Source organism: Fukomys damarensis, unplaced genomic scaffold, assembly GCF_012274545.1.
Source record: "Fukomys damarensis isolate Sample0158 unplaced genomic scaffold, DMR_v1.0_HiC HiC_scaffold_28, whole genome shotgun sequence".
In the NCBI taxonomy this organism is placed as follows: domain Eukaryota; kingdom Metazoa; phylum Chordata; class Mammalia; order Rodentia; family Bathyergidae; genus Fukomys; species Fukomys damarensis.
This window is the reverse complement of record NW_022900940.1, coordinates 17,142,508-17,157,371: the sequence shown is the minus strand read 5'-3', so window position 1 is coordinate 17,157,371 and position 14,864 is coordinate 17,142,508. Positions and strand designations below refer to the sequence as shown.

Here is a 14,864-nt window from a genome sequence, read left to right as displayed (position 1 = left end):
GTCCCAGGCACTTGGCAGTGGTATTTTTGCATCTCCTGCCAGTAGTTAGCTCTTTACAGGTGTTCTGTCACTCACTTGGCCTTAGCCTTCAGAACTCCTCTGGTGCCCGGTAAAGGGCAAGTAAATGTGTGCCAGATGAGTGAGTTTCTTTGTTGAGTTGGGATTCGATGATCCTTAAGATCCTTCAAGTAGCAAAACAGATATTTGGAGGAGAGAAGTTTTCAATTTAAGCCCTGGATCTTTTACTTTCTTTCAAACCATTGTGTAATTTTCTGCTTTTCTTTAAGGCTATTGCAAGCACTGGCTTTGTTGGACAGCCTCCTTTTGCAGTCATGCCTTCAGTGTTTGAGCTGGCTCCTGGGTTTTCCGTATTACTGGAGGTAAGTAACTACACATTGGCATATATTCCTGCCTCTTCATGATTCCTCACGTCTCTTCCCTCAACGGCTACATGAAAGCATTTGCTTCTGTGTTTTCATGAGCCAGTGCCTACTCCCATCCCAGATACCATCCTTAGTGGGTCTGGATAGGTGCATGTTCTTGCGTTCTGCAGAATGATTGCATTTGACTATCTTATGACCTCCCTCACAAAGCAAATGCGGACAAACCTAGCATTTCCATCATGATGCCTAAGTGTTGCTTGTCCACACTGTTAGCTTGGGAGTGACCTTCCCCAAGACATAAGCTCCCTTTAAGATCTGCCTATAACTTTTCAGACTTCTTGGACCTTCCTCAACCCCACCAGCACCATCTGGTACCTGGGTGAAGACAGCAGCTTTGTTCTCGCTGTCATGTTTATGTAGCCAACGAGGCTGCCTTCCTTAAGCCTTATTCTGAGCCTCTACAGAAGCTCCCCAAGATCTGATCCCATGGTCATTACTTGTGCCTTCCTAACCAGCCCCTTTTAGTTTTCTCTTTGGCTTATACACTTGCTGGTCTCCAGACATGCCTGTGAGGATCACACTGCCACCTTTCCTGTCTCCCTGGTCCTGGAGTCTGACTCTGTGGTGTCACGTCACTGGATGGGGCTGTGGAGACATGCTTAGCCCTTTCTCAATAGCCTGCTAAGGAGGTTTCTCTAATTCAGGCATTAAAAACTGTCTGGCTTCTGACAGTGATGAGATCCAAACTCCATTGTCTTTTAAACTGAGCTGCACATTACAATTACCTGAGAAATGCACGATCATGCCTGGGTGCCCACCCTGAGTTCTGAGTTCACTGGTCTGGGTACGGAACTTTACAACTGCTCAGGGGATGCTGTGTAAGGACCACTGCCTTATATGAGCTTATAAAGCTATGAGAAGGAAATGGGAAAAGCTCCAGTATCTTCAAAACATTGGTAGCAAGAGTAAAATGGAATTACTAAAAAGCTTCTACACAGCAAAGGCAAAAGTCAACAGAGTAAAGAGATGACTTGTGGATGGAGAAAATATTTGTAAACCCTACAGCTGATAAGGGGTTAATATCCAGTGTATGTAAGAAATTCAGAAAACTCTTGCAAGAAAACAATCTGATTTTAAAATGGGCAAAGGATCTGTTTAAATATTTCTCCAAAGAAGACATATAAATGGCCAACAAGTATATGAAAAAATATGTCATGTTGCTTATCAGGAGAATGTAAATTAAAACCACAATGAGATATCATATCATAGTTGTTAGGATAGCTGTTATCAAAAAGATGAAAGATAACAACCCTAATGAAGATGTGAAGAAAAGGAAACACACATTGTTGCTGGGAATGTGAATTAGTACTGCCATTACAAAAAGTAGTGTGGAGGGGGCTGGGGATTTAGCTCAGTGGTTTCGCTGCCTGCCTTGGAAGCACAAGGACCCAAGTTTGATCCCCGGAACCAAAAAAAAAAAGAAAAGAAAATAGTGTGGAGATTCCTAAAAAAATTAAAACTAGAACTACCTTATGTTCTAGCAATCCCACCACTGGGATACACATAAAAGAAATTAAATCAGAATGTTGAAAAGGCATTTATACTTTCATGTTCATTGTATCATTATTCACAATAGCCAAGATATTGAATCAACCCAAGCGTCCATCAATGGATGAATGGATAAATAAAGTGTGATTCTGATGTGCAATAGAATACTTTACAGCCTTAAAAGAAGCAAACTGTGTGATCTGCAACAACATGGATGATCTGGAGGATGTTATATTAAGTGAAAGAAGCCAGGCCCAGAAAGACAAACACTGTTTTATCTCACTTACCTGTTGAATTTTAAAAGGTAGAACTCATAGACCCAAAGAGTAGAGGTTAACAGGGACTGGAGGTAGGGGAGAATTTTGGGGGAAAATCAGGGAAGATACAACCACTGCATTTATGACAGCTAACTCTGTGCTGTTTGCCAGTGTGATGAGTGAAAAATCTGTTCTTCTGGGTGATCTTCATTTACATTTCTTTTATTAGGAATGAGCTTATAACTCATTTGTCTGTTGAACTGTCCTTATCCTTTCAACATACTCCTTGCCTTACTTGAGGATGTAAAAGGAGCCTAGATTGAAACCTCTGGTCTTAGGAGTAAGCTGGCAGGGAGGGAGAGGAGGGAAGGGAAAAGTATGAGCAAAGAGAGGTGCATGTCTGACAGGAGAGAGGGAGGTGGGAGGGGAGCCCCTGAGTGGGGCTGACAGGGCACCCTTTCTCTTCTTTAGGTTTTTTTCTTACCAACGAACCTGGGAAAGGCAGAGCAGACCTTCATCATCGTGTGTGACAACTGCCAGATAAAGGAACTGGTGATTGTAGGTAGGCTTGCGTGTGCTCCGGGGGTTGTTTTATCTGGCAGCAGGGTGGCTGTACTCACCCTGTGTCAGGGTGCACACTGGGGATATGGCAGTCTCCAGGCACCAGGCTGCAGTTTTCAATCTCTTGCTTTGGTCAGATCCAAGCCAGCATGGCCTTCTAGACAAATGAAAGGGTCCTACAGTGATGGCAAGTAGAAACCTGGGCAAAATCTTTCATTGTTTTATTTTGAAAGTCACTTTACTCTCCTTTGAGGAATTTCCAGTGACTCACATTAATCACCAGAGGCACTTTTAGGCTTCTGCAAGGCTGGAAGGGGCTGAATTGCCCCAAGATGCCCACTCATCTGCCTTCCCTTCCCCTTACTCTCCCTCCTGCTCTTCTTTCTATCCTTTTCTTCCATTTTTCCATCCAGTTTCACTTGGAAGGCATTAAATTGAATACCTTCTATGTGTTAGTTTCCCAAAATCACCTCCTTTCAGGCGATGAGAAAGTGAGGACATGAATGTGCTCATGGATTTCTCTCCCCTCTTGGGTACACGTCTGGGGACTATGGTTAAGGCTGGATGCATGTGGATGATGGCACAAGCACTGATTTCAACTTAGTGAAACTTCACTAACCTCACTATCCTACTTTATCAGGAACTGGGCAGCTCGTTGCTTTGGATCTGATCTATATTTCTGGTGAAAAAAGTCAACCAGACCCTGGAGAGCTCACAGACTTAACAGCTCAGTACTTTATACGATTTGAGCCTGAAAACCTTCAGTCTACAACAGAGAAACAGCTGATTATAAGAAATGCTACGTAAGTGGCCCCTGTGCACACACCCCAGTGAGAAAAGAGCATCCTTCCAAGGGCCAAGAGGGATTCTAGGCCTATGACAGATTCAGAATGGACAGAAGGATCTAGATTCACACTCTCCATCTTGATGGCCTTTAGCCACATGCAGCAATTGAGACTTGAATAAATTAAAATTAAAATTAATTTACAAACATTTCCTCAGTGGCAAAAACCACATTTTAAGAGCTCAGTTATCTCATATAGCTAGTGCCCACCGTATTGGAGAGTGCTCAATTGCATAATGCTGCTCTAAATCACTGGGACCCATCTGAACCAGGAATAATTTTCTGGAGAGGTCATGTTGCAAGTGTGTACTGGTGCTGAGAAAGCCATCCAAGTTCTGAGGCAGAGAGATTAGGTCTGTGGGTTCAGCCCTCACTGTCCTTTACTTCCTGACCAGCCTCTAAGCACCAGGACTGACCTGAGGGATCCTCCAAGCAAGGGCTTCCCCCTATCCTCATACAGTACACAGGCTCTGTGACCCAGCATGATAAGTGGTACTTTCCTGTCATCCCTTCCCTGTTGATAGCTACCTGTCAGAAACATGTGTGAAGTCCTGTACTTCCTACTGGCGTGGAATTGTCACAGTTTCTGTTGGCAGCCAAGGGCACTTGTCTTTCAGGACATAACTGTCCTGGGAGACCATAGCTAGAAGCAAGGTCTAGGGAGGGTGGATATGGCAAGCCCTGAACACTCACGTGGAGGAGATACTGCAGAAGGTTTTCCTGATATCCAGGGGTGCTTAGATCCCTCCAGTTTATGGCTGGAGCATGATTTCTAGAGCTGACCATATCTCTTGATTCTCTACAACTCCACCCTCCATCTCTGGTGGATGGAAAAGAGGGGACTCTTTTACATGGTTTTCAGTTTGGACTCCCTGACCGACCTGCAGTTCCCTGCCCAAGTCCTTCTATGCTCCTCCATGGGAAAGACTTGAAGCTTGACATAGTTCCTATTCCTTTGCCTTTTTTCTGCTTGCTCCTGGAGCAGGGCAGGCCAGGCATGGGGTAGGAGGACCTGATACAACTGGCTTAAGGGCATGGCTTAAGGTCTGCTGTCTACTGTCATGGTTGCCCCCACAGGCACGTGGAGCTGGCCTTCCATTGGCAGATCATGAGGCCCAACCTGCAGCCTCTAATGCCTGGAGAAACCTACAGCATGGACAGCATCAAGTACCACCCCGATGGGGAGACGGCCTTTTCCATCAGACCTGCAAAGGGGGTTCTCAGCCCCCACACAGACCATGAGTTCATCCTGAGCTTTTCTCCTTATGAGGTTAAAAGGGTGTCATGTCATTAGCTACATATGATTGGATCATGATATCTTGACCCTCTGTCCATGTTCTTTAGTGGCACTGAAGCTACAACTGGGTCTGACAATGTACCTGGGCATCTTAAGTCCAGCCTTTAGCTAAGAGTGTCCCCAGACCATGGTGCCTGGTGTGCAGAATGAAGCAACTCATTTTTCTTCTGGTCCTGATCCCATGTGCACCCATTAGCAAAAGGACCCCAGGCTTATCTCCTCTGCCCTGGTGTCTTCTACAGTCCTGTTATGTCAGAGAACAGTACCACCTCCCCCACCTCACGGCAGCCTTTAGACAGAATGAGGCTCAGGCTGCCAACCTTTAGCACAGGACCAGGTCTGGGGCCTCTGTTAGTGGGACTGGCCTCACCCATGGCCAGTGTGAGCCTCAGGGGTACCCTTCCTGCCAGAAGACAGGGCTGAGGTAGGTGCCTGAGTCATGGCTCCTGTCCTGGCAGTTATCCCACTTTCTTAGGGTGTGAAAAAGGTGGTAGGGAAGCAGCCCAGCGTTGTTTTGAGGGCCAAGGGTCGGGAGGAATTCCTGCCATAGCACCAGTTTTCTCTAGACAGCCTGGCTGGAGTGCATGCACATTTTCAGTGTGCGATATTTGCCTTGCAGCTGAGGAATTTCCACAGTGTGCTACAGATGGTGCTGGAAGAGGTCCCCGAGCCCCTGAGGTGAGTAGGGCCTGGACCTGGCTAAGCGTAGACAGCTGGGGATGCTTATGTGACAGGTCTTAGGCCCCGGTGGTTGGGGAATGATTACCTTGGCCTTAGCAGGCTTTGTGGGCTGGGGGTGCTATTGTCTTGCCCTGGAAACCTATTCCATATTGGGCTCAGCATATAGGAAATAGATTTGGCTGTACTCACTAGGGGAGCTGTGCACCACCCGAGGAAGCATGGGCTGGTGCCCTAGGCTCATTGCTTCCCTTGGACAACTGAGCTCATGCTGTCTGGGTGGGGTTGAGGATGAAGAGAATTTTGCCTCATGGTCAGGGTGGGTCTCCTGTCAGCCTGGTACACAAATGCCAGGCTAGGGGCTGCAGTGTGGCTTTGCTGATGATTCTGATTGTAGAGGGCATGGGAACCACAGACTGTAGGTCTTTTCTTTATAAGATCAAAGATGTGAGACAGAGGCGGGGACATGCAGGGATGTGTTCCCAGGCCATGTTGTTTTCTGGCTCATGGTGGGTTTGTCTTCAGCGCAGAGGTAAAGAACCCAGAGGATTGCTCATACTTTGTGGATGATGTGATTGTCTTGGAAATCGAGGTGAAAGGCTCAGCAGAGCCCTTCCGGGTTCTCTTAGAACCATATGCCCTCATCATCCCAGGGGAGAACTATATTGGTGTCAATGTGAAGAAAGATTTTAAGGTAGGGCAGAGCCTCTTCCTTGCTCATCCTGGCTGAGGAGGTGCTGAACTGTAGGGGAGACAGCTGGAGGGGTCACTGTATGGAGCCTGAGGCTGTTCCCAGGGCCCCAAACCTAATGTTGCTTGTAGAGACTCCTGGGCTGGGCATATCTTGTTTTATTTTACCAGTGTTCCAGAATCCTCTGAAATAGGGCTGTGGATCCCTTCCCCTATTCACAGGTCCTTGGCAGGATATGGCACCCACATCCCTGCAGCATGCAGCAAGGATGCTGTTATGTTGGGAAGGCTGTGGTTTTGGGTGGGTGGGAGTTAGCCGGGAGGGTATCCAGTGAGCTCATAACCCCATTCAGCAGGTACAGGTTTGACTTGAGAAGGCAGCACTGGGGCAGCCTGGATTTGGGTATGTCTTTCAGATGTGGAACAAGAGCAAGTCACCCATCAAATACATGTGGGGGAAGATCAGCGACTGTCACATCATTGAAGTGGAGCCCTGCACAGGGGTCATAGGTACCTGGGAGCTGCAGGAGGGTGTGACCTGCCCAGGAGGAGTCGTTAGAGTTAGAGGGGCCCGTGGAAGGCCCTGGGTGTCTTTCCGTCAGCTCCAGCCAAGGCCTTCGGCATATGGCAGATGAAGTGAGCAAAGGTCGGGCATCTGGTCCTGAGCACAGCAGGAAACCACCCCTGCTTCTGTTATTTCTGTTTTCCTCTCTCAGAGCCCAGTGAGGTTGGGAACTTTGAGCTGAACTTTACCGGGGGTGTCCCTGGCCCAGTCAGCCAGGACCTGCTGTGTGAAGTCAGAGACTCGCCCTCGCCCGTGGTGTTACACATCGAGGCAGCCTTTAAGGTATGCTTGTGGGGGCTGGGCAGCTGCGGGGCGCAGGCAGGTGGCGGGGTAGGACACAGAGCCCATTCCCAGTCAGCCTGGTGATTGGCTTCTCTGGGCACCTCAGGGGCCTGCTCTTGTCATCAATGTCTCAGCCCTTCAGTTCGGTCTGCTCCGCCTGGGGCAGAAAGCCAGTAACTCCATCCTTATCCAAAACATCAGCCAGCTCCCGGCCGTGTGGCACCTGAGGGAGAGCCCAGCCTGCCTGGAAGAAAGACATGAGAGTGTAAGTTGGTCACTGGTGGCTACCACTGTGCCTCCTCACCCATAAGCACTTCTCCGGGGATCTCGTCTGAGCAGCAGCCATTGTGCTGTGCGTGCAGATCAGAGATCTGAGGCTGGAGGTGAAAAGCCTGCTGCCCCTTATCGCCCACCACTCCCCACCTCTGAGACAGTGCCCTGCACATCCTCCAACCCCAGATTAGCAGGAATTTCTTATTCTCTTTTCTGCTGTCGGATGCAGAAGCAGGACTGGGATTCTGTCTTGTCAGCTCACACAATGATGTGACAGCCTTAGTCTAGGGGAAATGGGCTGCTGTACTGGTCAGGAAGCCTCCAGGGTTGCTATTGCTAGGGTCACATTCTGGCCCCAGACGGCTCACCCGGGGTTCTGATTCTCCCTGGGATGGTACCTGCCATTTGAGTACCTGACAGCAGGTTTAGTCTGGGCACAGGCATGTGGCCCAAACCTTGAAAGCTCCAAAAGGATAATTCAAGATTTGTTTGCATTCCTTAGCTGTTTCCTTGCCAGCTGAGCTTCCACCCGAATTCCAGTGCCTTAGCTCTGGCAAGCACACAGAGTCTTATTTTTCTATGGCAGTACTATGGCAGTGCCAGGAGGCTGAAGCTCAGAAGCCAGGAAGAGTAACCTCCTACCTCTGAAGCATGGGGCCTGCCTGGACGGGAGTGAGGGAGAGAGAGGGCGAGTCCTGCCACGTGGCACCTCCAGGTGCCTGATCTCATGGAAGGGAGGGACAAGAGTGAGATCACTACATCCTGTCTGGTATGGACTTTGATGTCATGTGGTGCCCTCACTAGCCAGTGTGGCCTCTCTCGGGGGCCTTGCTCATTTGGAAGAGTGCCCCTTCTGTCACCAGGGACAGGAAAGACAGAGTATAGAGAACCCTGCCCAGATGCAGAGACTTTTCTGCCTAAGGCTTTTTTCCCTTCCTGTCCCTCTTTGTCTAGGTGTCTGGTGGGAGCAGGGACAGACTTATGGGCTGAATGAGTCTATCCTGCAGGGATGAGGGGGTGGGGAAGGGACCATGTAGGAGCAAAGGGGAAATTCTTCTCCCACCCCTCTGGTGACCTTATGGCTCTCCTCCGTTAAAGCTGTCCTGACCTAGGCTTGCCCATTGGGCTCCTGTACCTCCTACCATGGCTCTCCTCCTGGAGTTGGGGCTTCCACCTGCCTGCCCAGCTCACCTTGCTCCCCTGTGGCACCTTCCTCTGCTTTCTGCCTCTCAGATGGAGGCCAAGGCATGGGGAGCTCTTATTGTATTCCTTTATTTAGAGACTTGGAGTCTCAGTGTTTGTCTTCTTAATCCTGAGACCCTGGCCCAGCTGTAGTTCCCTACCTGCTTACCTCCTTGTGTGCCCTAAGTGGCTCTGTGAGAGCCTGGGGCAGCTTGGTGAGAGCCTTGGTGGGCATGCCCCACCCCAGTTCCTGTGCAATCCCATGTGTCATTACTCCTCATCCTTCTGAATTGGCATTAGGTATCATCCTTTGATATTGACCCTTCGAGTGGCCAGCTTCACCCTCTAGGGGAGTGCAGTGTGACTGTCACCTTGGAGGCCTTGCACTGCCAGAGTCTGCAGACTGTACTGGAACTGGAGGTGGAAAATGGGGACTGGAGGTATGGGTGCTGGGCTAGGGGGATGGGAAGATTACAATAGACTATGCATGTACATAGTATATTTATGGCATGTGTGATCACGTACTTCTGCAGAGTGTCTACTCATTTGACTTGCCCATTTTTTGATCAGGCATCACAGAGGAGAAACACTTCATGGTGGACAGGAGGTAGTGAAACAAACAAGGGACAACTACAGCTTCTTTCTACCCCTTATATCTTATCCAGGATACTTAGGGCAGGTAGCACCCACACCTTTAATCCTAGTGCCCTTGAGCCTAGCATTGCTCCATGAATCAGTTCCAGCATCATACACTCTCGATCCAGCCACCTCTGAAAAAGCCCCACCTATGACTGCATGAGGCTTTGTGGGGGGTCATCTAGACACAAGCCATAACACTCATTTTTAATAATTCTTTATATATTTTGGATGTTAGTTCTCTGTCTGAGGAATCACTGGAAAAAAATTCCCCCTGTCAGTTGTTTTTACTCTGCTGGTTGTTTCATTTGCTGTGCAGAAGCCTTTTAATTTGATAGGATCCCATTTGTTGATTCTTGGTACTATTTCTTGTGCATTTGGGGTTCTGTTCAGAAAGCCCTTACCCATGCCTGTGTTTTCATAGGCACATTTATCTTCCAGCAGATTAAATATTTTTCTTTTATCATTTAGATCCATTTGATCCATTTTGATTTTAATTTAGTACATGGTGAGATACATGGGCCTAGATTCAATCTTTTGTATGTGGCCAGTCAGTGTTCCCAGCAGTATTTATTAAAGAGGTGATCTTTCCTCCAGGGTATGTTTTTGGACCCTTTGTCAAAGATCAAATAGCTGAATGTGCCTGGGGTTGTTTCTGCTTCTTGTGTTCTGTTTTATTGATCTGCAGGTTTGTTTTTATACCAGTACTATGCTGTTTTTATTACTGTAGCTGTGTAATATAAACCACAAACCTGGGATTGTGGTACTTCCTGTTTTGGTCTTGTTACCCAGGATTACTTTTGCTATTGCTGTTCAGGTTCTCTTCTGGTTCTAATTGAATTTTAGGATTGTTTTTGCTAATTCTGTTGGTATTTTGATTGGAATTCATTTGTCTCTATATCAGCTTTGTAAATGTGGCTATTTTGACTATGTTAGGTCTACCTATTCAGGAACAAGATAGTATATCTTCCTGTTTTGGTCTTGTTACCCAGGATTACTTTTGCTATTGCTGTTCAGGTTCTCTTCTGGTTCTAATTGAATTTTAGGATTGTTTTTGCTAATTCTGTTGGTATTTTGATTGGAATTCATTTGTCTCTATATCAGCTTTGTAAATGTGGCTATTTTGACTATGTTAGGTCTACCTATTCAGGAACAAGATAGTATATATAATTAATTCCTAAATGTTTAATTTTTCTTAGTGCTAGTGTGAACTGTTTTCCCAATTTCTTTCTCAGTGAGTTCATTATTGATGTACAGGAATGCTATTGATTTTTGTGTGTTGATTTTGTATCTTGTGTCCTTGTGGAATTTAGCTATTCTGGGAGTCTTTTGATAGAATTTGTTGGGCCTTCTATGTAAAGGGTCATGTCGTCTACAATAATGATAATTTGATTTCTTCCTTTCCTATGCATATCCTTTTACTTCTTTCTCTTGCCTGATTGCTCTGGCTAATGTTTCAAAGACTGTGTTGATCAGACTCACACTTTCAGAGATTTCTTTCCATGATTGGCTGGCTCCAAGGCAGGAAAATCATGGTGGACGATCAAGGCAGGGGAAAGCCACTCGTATCTTGACAGCTGGGAAGCAGAGCAGGGGGACAGTGTCAGAAAGGAGGAGGACAGAGCACAGATATAGTCCCCAGACCCTACCAGACACCCACTCTCAAGCTGATCAGTTTGACAGTCCAGCCTAGCTGGAACAGGAGGGTTAGTCACCATTCTGAAATAGGCCCACAGTGTTCTCCATACAATTTCTCTTGTACCTTTTTCAATTTTGAGCAATTATAGATGGGGTTGTGTTTTACATTTATTTCCATATGTTCACTGTTAGCGTATAAAAATGTTGAATTTATGTGTTGACCCTATACCCTGGATTAGTTCTAGGAGTTTTTTAAGAAAATATAGATTCTTCAGGATGACACTGTCATCACATGAGGGACAGTTTTGTTTCTTCCTTTCTGATCAGTTTGCCTTTTATTTGCTTGTGTTCTAGCTACCTGGCCATGTATGCTGAGATACAGGAGCCGCATGTGTACCTGCAGAGCAGCCAGCTGGAGCTCAGCAGCCTCTACCCGGATGTGCCCACGAAGTCCACCGTCACGCTCGCCAACAGCACACTCCTCCCCACCCGGTTCCACTGGGGCAATGTGAGGAGCCCGCACTGCTGGGCAGCGGACGGCGGCCCTCAGCAACACGGGCCCATGTGGCCCCTTCAGGGTGGGCAGGAGCGGTGTTCAGCCTCTGTCCCACAGCCAGTGCCTCCCTCCACGGTGCCCAGAAAAGCTGGGCTCCACAGAGGAGCAGCACAACTGGCCTGGCTTTTCGTGGCCCTGTGTTTAGAGAATCCCAGTTCCCTGCCCATGAAGGAGTTTCTCATGAGCACAGCTAGGGCCTCCACACAGCACAGTCTGTGGCTCAGTCATGGCACTGCCCCTGTGGAACTTACTCTCAGTGCTGTGGGAGACGAGGCCACATCTGTGTGCACCAGCAGCGGCTGCCCACTGCTCCCATCACTCTGGGTCTCTCGGTCTCAGGGCAGCTTATTGAGTCCAGCCAATGCCCTGACAGGTGGTGAAGTCCACCCGGGATGGGAGGAGAGAAGGGACCTGTGGTTTATGCTAGAAGTGAGCTCCCAGTCCTGTGTCCTGCCGTTGCTGCTAGTCTGCCAGCCTCCAACGAGCACTCTGTCTGGGTCCTGGTCCATTCTGGCAGCCCTGCAGGACACAACAGCTTCACCCCTGTGTCTACCAGCTCCTGGGGAACCAAGCAGCTTTCTGCACAGTGACAGTCTCCCCTAGACGTGGCCTGCTGGGTCCTAGTGAAGAGCGCCAGCTCATCTTGGAGTTCACCGCTCATACTCAGGTGAGTTAGGCCACGTGGAGCCCCAGAGACTGGGAAGGCATCCTGCCAGTGGGTTGCACCTGTGTCTCCAGGGTCTCCTAGCTCAGACTTTACTCCAGGTGCTTGTAGTTGGGGAAGGGATACCCTGAAAATAGGACTACGATCCTTTACTCTCTAAGGATAAATGGTCAGAGAGACTAGAGCCAGTCTGGATATGCCTTGAGATGCTTTAGCCTTCTTCAGGACATTCTCAGTAGCCACTGGGGGCCCAGACTTTCAGTTTTGCCCAGAAATCCAGGGCAGAGCTGCTGCTGAGGCAGGCACTGTGCTGGGTGTGACTCAGGGACACTAACTGATGGCCAGCGTCCTCCCAGGAGAGTTGTAGCTGTTCTGTGGAGTGGCCTGGAGGGAAGCCATCAGGGCAGAACTTGCTTAGTACTTGGGTGGTTCTTCAGGGAGGAGAAACTTCTTTCTTGCAGATACTTACAGACACATTTCCTCCATGGCAAACATGGAGCCAGTGAATCTTCTTACACAGCTGACTCCGAGTTCTCGGATGTCAGGCAGATGGTCCCAGGCCTGATGTGGAATGGACCCCACTCAGAAAGGGTTTGGTGTGTATAGTAGCAGCTCATCAGAGACAACGTGCTCCTCTCCAGGGTTGCTTTCTGAGGCCTTCTTTCATGCAGGCATGTCTGGGGCAGACTCAGACAGCCATAGAGCCTGGGAAGGAACGAGGCCTGTTGGGAGTAGGGTATCAGTCAAGAGGCCGGCTCACTGGAGGCCCTTTCTCAGAGACCACACTGGAGAGAAGGCAAGGCCTTCATGTTGAGCCACTCGGCTGTCTGGGCCCATCTCCTGAGGCCAAGCCTGTGTCTCATCCTTGGGTGGGCTTTCTCATAGGACGAGCTGACCGATCTGGCCCTCCCTTGTCACGTGTCAGGCATGAAGAAGCCACTGGCCCTGGGCATCTCTGGGAAGCCTCGGGGACTGCAAGTGACCATTGCCATCTCTGAGAAGGGTTCTGATGGCAGGTGAGCCCAGGGCAGGGACAGCCACACAAAGGACCAGTGTTAGCCTGTGTGACCTGTTTACTCTCAGCCAATTCCTGCAGCTGGGGGAAGGCCACAGAGTTGTTCCAGGCCCTCAGCACTTCTGCAGGAGCAGATCGCGTCTACTCTCCCCTGCCCCGTGTGCATCCTTTCTATACACACTAGGAGGCCTGGTGTCAAGGTAGATGGTAGCCAACAGGGCTGTGGGCTATGAATGCAATCTGCAACTGGGAGACATGCCAGTCTGCCTGCAGGGACAGTTTGTGTAGAGTTTGAGGCCTCTCGGGGCATGGTGGGCAGATAGGAAGAGTGGGCAGCCCTGTGGAGGGGAAATTGAAGATGTGACCAGGTTTCTGGGAACCCCTGCCTAGGGTGGCTCTCTGGTAAGTCCCAGGATGGTGAGTAACTCAAGACCCATTGGCGTGGGACAGTGTTTGCAGCACAAAGCTGTGGCCAGGCCACCCAGAGAAGCTCCATCTGGATTTTGGCTCAATGGTGCCACTGAGGACCTGTGTGAATCGCCAGCTCATCCTGACTAATCTCTCACCAATAAAGACCCCTTTCGCCCTCAAGTTTGAGTACTTTGGGAGCCCCCAGGACAGCCTGAGCAAAAGGACAAGCTTGTGAGTCTTGTTTCCTTCCAAGGTCCTTCCCAGGGCAGAGGTGGCCAGGTGGGGTTTACCCTGTTGAGCCTCTTGGTGGCTTAGGTGGCCGGAGAGGTTGGTGTGAGAGAGGATATCTGTGAGGTAGATGTGGGAAATGCAGAAAAGAGATGGCTCTGCTGCCTTGCTGCCCTCCTCTCACACTCTGTGGGAGAAGCTGGGGTTTTGGCCCCTTCTCCTCACCTTGGCTTGCTGATGCCTTCTTGGGTGAAGAAGTGACTGTGACAGAGGGAGCAGTGGGCAGAGTGTGGGGTGAGAAGTCAGGAACAGGGAGGGGGCCAGGGAGGTTGGATCATGTGCCTGGGCTGATGTGGGGAGGTGAGGAGAGGAAGAGATGTCCGACAGCTGAAACAGAGGTCTCTGGCTCTGAGCTGCTATGGCCAAAGGCAGAGGCAAGACCTGGAACTTCACACACATGCACACGTACACACACATGTGCGTGCGCGTGCAGACTGGTGTGACAGAACCAGCTACTACTTGTTCAGGAGATCCAATGTGTAAATATTTCAGGCATTTCTGCAAGGCTGTAAATTAAAATTAGGCAGGATAAAATTGGCCCAAAACTGTAATTTATTTATTTATTTAAAAATGTTTTTATCAGCACGTTTGTAGTACATGATGTTTCCATTCATCATAGGGAGTAAGCACATGTACTTAGCATATCTAGATTCTTTTTATTTCCTTTTACCTCCCCACCTCCCTCTGTCTCTCGATCCTTTCCCAATTTTCATTATTATTGTTGTTATTAATAAATTCATTATTATTCATGAAGAAATTCATTATTATTAAATTCATGTTTAATAATATTATTATTAAATTCATGTTATTATTAAATTCATGTTTGGGACATATAATGATTAAATTCATTGTGGGTAGTTGGAACATGTACATGTTGCATCTCAAGTCTTTTTATATTCCCCTTCCCTTCTCCCCTTAGTCTCTTGGTTCCCTTCCTACTTGCTAAAGATCTATCTCCCTCTTTCCTTTTATCAGTCATTTGTTTCATTTTGTGCTTTACTTTATTTGTACTTTGGCTTTCTCATATAAGAGGAACCATACAATATTTAAATCTGTGTGTTTGATTTATTTTACTTAACATTATATTCTGAAAGTG

At 48.3% G+C, this 14,864-nt stretch overlaps 1 protein-coding gene across 6 annotated transcripts in view; it reads left to right on the top strand.

The window, feature by feature from the left end:
• The window catches only part of Dlec1 (DLEC1 cilia and flagella associated protein), a 57,629-nt gene that overhangs the window by 26,222 nt on the left and 16,543 nt on the right, over positions 1-14,864 (top strand). For 5 of the 6 annotated variants that reach the window (XM_019208272.2, XM_033756884.1, XM_010629704.3 and 2 more), the window contains 14 exons: positions 288-380; positions 2,660-2,750; positions 3,390-3,552; positions 4,671-4,863; positions 5,510-5,568; positions 6,094-6,262; positions 6,675-6,768; positions 6,975-7,105; positions 7,212-7,370; positions 8,861-9,000; positions 11,189-11,342; positions 11,947-12,057; positions 12,940-13,070; positions 13,520-13,711. In XM_019208272.2, coding sequence (XP_019063817.1) covers positions 288-380; positions 2,660-2,750; positions 3,390-3,552; positions 4,671-4,863; positions 5,510-5,568; positions 6,094-6,262; positions 6,675-6,768; positions 6,975-7,105; positions 7,212-7,370; positions 8,861-9,000; positions 11,189-11,342; positions 11,947-12,057; positions 12,940-13,070; positions 13,520-13,711 — 1,880 coding nt within the window. The remainder of the gene's footprint in view (positions 1-287; positions 381-2,659; positions 2,751-3,389; positions 3,553-4,670; positions 4,864-5,509; positions 5,569-6,093; positions 6,263-6,674; positions 6,769-6,974; positions 7,106-7,211; positions 7,371-8,860; positions 9,001-11,188; positions 11,343-11,946; positions 12,058-12,939; positions 13,071-13,519; positions 13,712-14,864) is intronic. The other variant, XM_019208274.2, reaches the window with a different exon arrangement.